Source organism: Garra rufa, chromosome 6 (assembly GCF_049309525.1).
Source record: "Garra rufa chromosome 6, GarRuf1.0, whole genome shotgun sequence".
NCBI lineage: Eukaryota > Metazoa > Chordata > Actinopteri > Cypriniformes > Cyprinidae > Garra > Garra rufa.
The window spans coordinates 15,394,284-15,401,947 of NC_133366.1; the positions used below are offsets into that span (position 1 = coordinate 15,394,284).

Genomic DNA, 7,664 nt, shown 5'->3' on the forward strand with positions numbered 1-7,664 from the left:
TATTTTAATATGGTTTTCGATTTTAGATTGCACATTTATCACTGTAGGCCTAAAATCAGAATGCATATAGTGACATCGTGTGGACACTTTAAAGTATAAAGGCTGACGACTGGCTTTTGAACCCGCCCACAACATTGACGCGAATTAAAGTTACCCAATCGCAAGCCTGCGCTGCCTCTCACCCATTATTGACGTTGTATACAACCAATGGGAGAGCTCGGTTTTTATTTCCGGGGAGCGCTATAAACTTAAGGCCTAACCACACGATTCACGAGTGCCGACGTTCAGAACCAACATCGAAAGGTAATTTGTTTTGTTTATACCTGTATTAGCTTTCAATTGTTAAATACAGTGTAGTCAATGGTACTCACTCCCGGATTTAACTCCATTTCAGAAGTCATTTTAGTAAGAAATCTTAGTTTTTAAAAGAACAGTTGTAGACACCTCGCGTTTCTCTAGCAGTGTACGTTAGCCTGAAAGGCGCAAAGCCTAAACGCGAAAATGAAACCGCTTTGCGTCCAACAGCGTTGCATTTCATTCATCACATGTATCACAAGACCCCATAGTCATATATTTTAACTTTGGATGATTTTGGGGAAAATGCGCTTTGAGTCGCTCGTTTAGATCAGAAGATCGGTTACGATGGGATAGCGAATGGCGGCTCTATTGTCTGCACGCTGAGCGGTAGTCAATTCATTACATTGGAGCTGGTTTTACATGTAAAGCAACTTGTATTATGTAATTTAAGCTTTTTGCCTCTAACTACCTTCACAATATAAGTACATGTGACGAACAGAGAGCAATGTAATTCAAGGGATAATTTGAAATAATGCCGCATAATTTCCATTCATTAGTTTAGGCTGTTTCGAAACAGTGAGTAGCATTCTTGTTAGTCATTCTATATTACCTACTATATGTTATAGTAGGTGATGTTTATATATTAATCTGTATCTTCTGTTATTTACATCATTACGTTTCCCTTTGCCACCAAAAGTTACCATGGCCGAAAATGATGTTGATAATGAGCTGTTGGACTACGAGGAAGACGAGGAGCCGCAGCCCGCCGCGGACAGTGTTGTCCCAGCCGGCAAAAAGGAGGTGAAGGGCTCCTATGTCTCCATTCACAGCTCCGGCTTCCGCGATTTCCTCTTGAAGCCAGAGCTGCTTCGCGCCATCGTTGACTGTGGTTTTGAGCATCCTTCTGAGGGTAAGTACATATGTTACACTTATTAGTACGCTGCTGTGTAAAAGCTATTTAGTAATAGTATGTTTATTTAAAATAGCTTTGAGAGTATGAATTGCCACCATATTCAATTACATCAGAACATCTAAGTAGATGGTTGGTACCCATGTTCTTTTAAATTTCAATCAGTGCAAACAAAAGTATTTTGATCTACATACAGAATCACAGAGTAAGTAAAATGTAGTGTAACTATTTTTTTCCATCTTTCCTCAGTCCAGCATGAGTGCATTCCACAAGCCATCCTAGGTATGGACATCTTGTGCCAGGCAAAGTCTGGTATGGGAAAAACCGCAGTGTTTGTGCTTGCCACACTCCAACAGATCGAGCCAGTGGATGGGCAGGTGTGTTTAACTTCCAATTTGTATAGGCTAACATAATTGTCAAGGAGTTTTGGGGCACACTAATGCTCAAATGTTTTGAAGTACTTGCATTAATTTACATGCAAGTACAGTATGATTACAGGTAGTAATCTGTGAGCCATGCTGGCAAAATGAGCATTTAAAAAAAAAAAAAAAAAAAAAAGTTTATTTTGTCATTCTCCATTAAGATGCCTTCAAAGTGATGTGACTTACTGGAATCAGGCAAAAATTGATTGAGCTACAGCCGTTTGTAGGTGATCAAGTTTTCAGAAAAATCAAGTTAAAGTTTTCTGAAGATTCTGTCTTTTCTTTTAAGGTCTGATTAACATTGAGACCTACTGTAATGCATAGATCTAATACAGTGTTACACAACAGATTTTTCCCCATCCATTAACTAAAGTTCATGTAAGACATAACGGATTATGTTTGTGTGAATCTTGCCAAGACACATTTTGCAATGTACTTTATAGGGATGCACCGATACGAATTGGCCGATCATGCTTGCGCGTTTTGTCAGTAAAGCCGGTTCTGTAATCAGCGGTAAATGCCATCAGGTGCGTGATTTCACGTTGAGCCGTATATACTACACACAGCCGTTGTTTACCGACGAGCTGCCCAAATCAATGTTCATTATCAGTGTGAATGTGCGCAGCTCGTCAGTGAACAACGGCTGTGTGTAGTATATACGGCTCAACGTGAAATCACGCACCTGATAGCATTTATCGCTGATTACAGAACCGGCTTTACTGACAAAACGCGCAAGTGATCGGCCGATACGGATCGGTGCATCCCTAGTACTTTATAGGAAGATTTCATGCTCTAGGAGATGTGTGTCTTATGCACGCGCTTTGTAAATGTCAGTCAGCGTGATTGTTCTGTTTTCATCAGCATGGGTTTGAAAATCATGTTTTACTAGTTTGAACGCATGTCTTTGAGAATGCGATATGAATATTAACAAAGCTGGAATGCTGTGTTTTGCAACACTAGACCTACAGCTTGTGGTGAGAAGCAGCAGCAGTTACCCAGAAGTGAGCAGAGGAAAAAGTACTCCTCTCAGAAAATGTACAAATAAAGATCTTTTTAGATGTTTAATTACTGTTTGGAGCATTGGGATCGCTTGAAGAGGGCTTAATGAACTAATTTTTGTGAAAACCTCAAATTCAACCAAAACTGACTTTTTTTTTTTTTTTTTTTTTTTTACTACTTTTGCCTGAAGCTCAAAATAGACTGTGTGGATTCAGACTCATTTTGCTAGCACGGGTCACATTGTAAAAGATTATTACAAATTAAGAGAATCATTTTCTGTTTTAAATTGTAATTTATTTCTCTGATGGCAAAGCTGGATTTTCAGCAGCCATTTCTTGAGTCTTCAGTGTTATGTGATCCTTCCAGAAAACATTCTGTTAGGCTGATAGTGCTATAGTTGTCAATTATGGTTAATTATTAAATATGGCGTACAGATTTTAGTTATGCAAACAGTTTTTGCTGCTGAATAACTTTTTCAGGATTGTTACCTAATGTCTCTGCTGAATGAAAGTGTTCATTTTTTTTTCTTGCCCCCAAACTTTTAAACTCTTGATTGTATCATTGTTTCCACAACAATTAAGCATCAATAACTGTCAACATTGATGATAAGAAATGTTTGCGCACCAGATCAGCATATTGGAATAATTTCTGAAGGTTCATGTGACACTGAAGACTTGAGTAATGATGCTGAAAATTCAGCTTTGCCACCACAGGAATAAGTCTCATTTAAAAAAAAAAATATTAAATTGGATAAGAGTTGTTTTAAATGCAGGCTTTATAAGCATACAATTTTTTTTTTTTAAAGTCTCTAATTCTTTTAAACTTTTTAGGCTATTCTAACATTGTTTCAAACTTATTATTTATTGAAATTTATATAAAACCCAAATTATCCTTTTGCAGACTGCTACTATGGATAAAGACTAGTATGAGCTCTTGTGGTTGTTATGAATGGGAAGTCAACACTAATTGCCACCCATTTTGTTGTTCATTTCTCTGCAGGTTTCTGTGTTGGTCATGTGCCATACACGTGAACTGGCCTTCCAGATCAGTAAAGAGTACGAGCGCTTTTCCAAGTACATGTCCAATGTCAAGTGTGCTGTCTTCTTTGGTGGCTTGTCCATAAAGAAGGATGAGGATGTGTTGAAGAAGAGCTGCCCTCACATTGTTGTGGGAACACCAGGGAGAATCCTGGCCCTTATTCGCAACAAGACCTTGAACCTCAAAAATGTCAAACACTTTGTTTTGGATGAATGTGACAAGATGCTGGAACAGCTTGGTGGGTTTCATTCTGTCAGGTTTGGGCTGGTTTATGGAGCTGGATGTTTTCCCCTTTACCAAAGGTCTAATTGCCTGTGATTGCACATTAGATATGAGACGGGACGTCCAGGATATCTTCAGACTGACCCCTCATGAGAAGCAGTGTATGATGTTCAGTGCCACGTTAAGCAAAGAGATCAGACCGGTCTGTCGCAAGTTCATGCAAGATGTGAGTCATCCTTTCTGCCCTCCTGATTTTTATTTACACTTTTGATTAAGGTTGTACAGTTTTATCAATGGATGTACCCACTTCCCTCAAAAACTGTTAATTGTGTTTCCTCTTTCAGCCGATGGAGGTGTTTGTTGATGACGAGACTAAGCTTACCCTGCATGGTCTTCAGCAGTACTACGTCAAACTGAAGGACAGCGAAAAGAACCGCAAACTGTTTGACCTGCTTGACGTTCTTGAGTTCAACCAGGTGACTGTTGTTTTATCACATTTGTATAGTCATCAACCTTGAATGTAACCACTTGTCAACTCAACGGTTTGTTTGGATGATTTATAGGTGGTGATATTTGTCAAGTCGGTTCCGCGATGCGTAGCTCTGTCTCAGTTGCTGGTTGAACAGAATTTCCCTGCCATTGCGATCCACAGGGGAATGGCTCAGGAAGAAAGGTGAGACATTGTTTATCTCACTATCTTGAGATGGTTTGGTAAGAAATACAAACGCTGAAATAATTTCTCATTCTTTCTCACACAGATTGTCCCGGTATCAACAGTTTAAAGATTTTCAACGGCGGATCTTGGTGGCTACTAATCTGTTTGGCCGTGGGATGGATATTGAGCGTGTTAATATTGTTTTCAACTATGACATGCCTGAAGATTCAGACACGTACCTACACAGGGTATTTATGCGTAATGTGTTGTGGCAATTATGTGATCCTGGACGACAAAGCTAGTCTTAAGTAGCACAGGTATTTTTGTAGCAATAGCCAAAAGTACATTGTATGGGTCAAAATGATCAATTTTTCTTTCATGCCAAAAATCATTAGGATATTAAGTATAGATCATGTTCCATTAAGATATTTTCTAATTTTCCTACCGTAAATATATCAAGACTTAATTTTTGCTTAGTAATATGCATTGCTAAGAACTTCATTTAGATAACTTTTTAAAGGTGTTTTTTTTTTTTCTCAATATTTATTTTGCACCCTCAGATTCCAGATTTCAAATAGTTGTATCTCGACCAAACATTGTCCTATCCTATTGGCTAAACCATACATCAATGGAAGTCTTGTTTAGTTGGCTTTCATTTTATGTATAAATCTGAATTTCAAAAATTTGACCATTATGACTGGTTTTGTGGTCCATGGTCACATCAAACTGTGAAATGTAGTAATAACTGCCCAACCCCAAGATTCAAACTAGGCCTGGGGTTGGAAAAATGTATGTCAAAATTCTTAAACTGTTATCCTTGTTTCTTTCAGGTTGCTCGCGCTGGTAGGTTTGGCACAAAAGGATTGGCCGTCACCTTTGTATCAGATGAGACAGATGCAAAGACCCTGAATGATGTGCAGGACCGATTTGAAGTCAACGTCGCTGAGTTGCCTGAGGAAATCGACATCTCCACCTACAGTAAGAAATTTATCAGCACAAAAAATGTGCATTTAAATTCTATGTTGAGTTGAAGATGAGATGCTGATACAGATGCCAATCCAGCAGTGGCGGCTACTGGTCTGTCAAATAGGGGAAGCTCATTTTCGGTCTACATCATAAAATTGTCTATTTATTTAAAAGTAAATTCTGTCCTACGTTCCTTTTCAAGAAAATGGTCTGTGACCCTGTCGTACCAACTAGGCGTCTTTTCCAGTGACTTTTCGTGTGCAGTTTCATATGAATGAATGATCTAAAAAATATATTAAACTCTGTAAAAGTGAAACAAGGAATGTGGTGTATAATTGTGTGAAATGTATGATGAAAATCAAGCAATTTCGCCAAGCAAATATACAGAAATAGGTTGCAGCAGTTTTTATTTCGACTGAACTTGAGAAATCCACGATGGGACTGAGCGGCCGCAGAGAGCGCAAACGAATAGCTTCAGCGATTCCTTATAGGACAAAATCGCTGTCAGTCAAAAGGAGATGCAATCTTTCGACAGACCCTCCAATCATCACGCAGAAGCTCAGCGTCCAGGCCAGCCCACTCCTCATTCACCCCCAGAGACGCTGAGCGTCCGTGGGCGGGACATAATCGCAGCGTTTATCCAATGACCGTCTAGTTTCAAAGCACTGAAAAAAAACGTTCAAAGCAGCCCCATTGAAGTCAATGGACGCTGGGCTTCAATGGGGAAATGCACTGTGACGCTACGGGAATGTATGAGAAGAAAATCAAGTCAGCCGACCTGCTATATCTAACTGATTCTGAACGAATTCGTCTTTGAGATGAACGTTTTCTAACGCATTTTTAGTCAATAAAATGTTAATACAATAGTACGTAATTTGACCATTAATTTTGTGACATTATAGGGGAAGCTGAGCTTCCCTTGCAGTCTTAAAGAAATCGCCACTGCAATCCAGTAGTTTAGATTTATGCTTTATTAACATGTAAACCACACATTGCTTCATTAGAAGTAAAAATAGACTCAAATATTTTATATACACATCAAAGCAGTAATTCCAGTAAAAATCTTAAATCTAAAAGTGAATGGTAGTGTAAACTTAACTGCTACATATGCTGTAAGGCTATTACTGTCAGTCTTAATAAATTCAAGACTGTACTACATAATTATAATAATAATGAAACTCCAGTCATCCTCCAGAATACAGTACATTTTGGAGAGCTATTTAACCAGGCGAATATAACAATCTGTTTAAATGTTGTTGAATTGCTTCAGAAGACTTAGAATTTAATGCACAAAATAGTGCAGTTTTTATGTTCTAAGTGTATAATTGCAGTTTGCCTCCTAATGTTTCTCTCTCTTTCTTTTTCTCTAGTTGAGCAGTCCAGATGAGCTAGATGTGTGCTGAAGTGGTGGCGGTTGTTGTCCAGCTCTCCCTATCTGTGTCTCAGTGTAGTTTCTGTGACAGCGGGAAGAGAGAACCGCCCAGTTTTATTTTCATATGATCATGCTCAAAAAGCCTCTTCTCCATATGTGTACTTTATTTTATTGTTCGAGGGGATTGGTGGGGAATCCTTTTTTACTTCTGTTAATTGTGGTTGTTTGTTGGTTTGAGAATTAAAAACATTTTATACTACGTAAGTTGTTTGTGCTGTATTTTTTGAAGTGATTTTAAAGATCAAGTGTCATTTTTAATGCTACAATGCTTGCTTCTATTGCAGTTTAAAGCTGCATTTAGGTATCTTTTGGTTAAAAATGATACTAAATCAATTGAGCATGTACATAATCAATCAGTGTTCAATACTCCTTACTTTAGCCCAATTTACGACGGTAAGCTTATAATAATGTTTTATAATTTGAGTGGTTTGGGTCGTTAGTCTTTGCGCTAGTGGTGGACGAAGTACATATTTCAAGTACTTGAGTAAAAGTACAAATATGTATAATAAAATATTACAGAGTATATTCCCAAAATAACTACTATATAGAGTCGAGATATATTGTTATGGACTACGTTGACACGAGTGATGTATTTACTGTAAAGCTTACACTGCAATGTACCTGAGAGAAAATTTTGACCATCTAATTTTCACAAGTAAGAAAAAAGTGTTTGCAGAATGTCACAGTTGTGTATGACATGAGAATAAGGTTTAAGTTTGTTGG

At 38.1% G+C, this 7,664-nt stretch overlaps 1 protein-coding gene across 1 annotated transcript; it reads left to right on the forward strand.

Moving 5' to 3' along the window:
* Positions 1–245: 245 nt before the first annotated feature.
* ddx39aa (DEAD (Asp-Glu-Ala-Asp) box polypeptide 39Aa) lies at positions 246–7,140 on the forward strand. Its single transcript, XM_073842326.1, has 10 exons — positions 246–303; positions 995–1,207; positions 1,457–1,584; positions 3,628–3,904; positions 3,996–4,114; positions 4,233–4,364; positions 4,452–4,561; positions 4,647–4,791; positions 5,374–5,521; positions 6,880–7,140. Exons 2-10 carry the CDS (start codon positions 1,000–1,002, stop codon positions 6,894–6,896), a joined length of 1,284 nt encoding a protein of 427 aa, XP_073698427.1. The 5' UTR covers positions 246–303; positions 995–999; the 3' UTR covers positions 6,897–7,140.
* Positions 7,141–7,664: the final 524 nt, after the last annotated feature.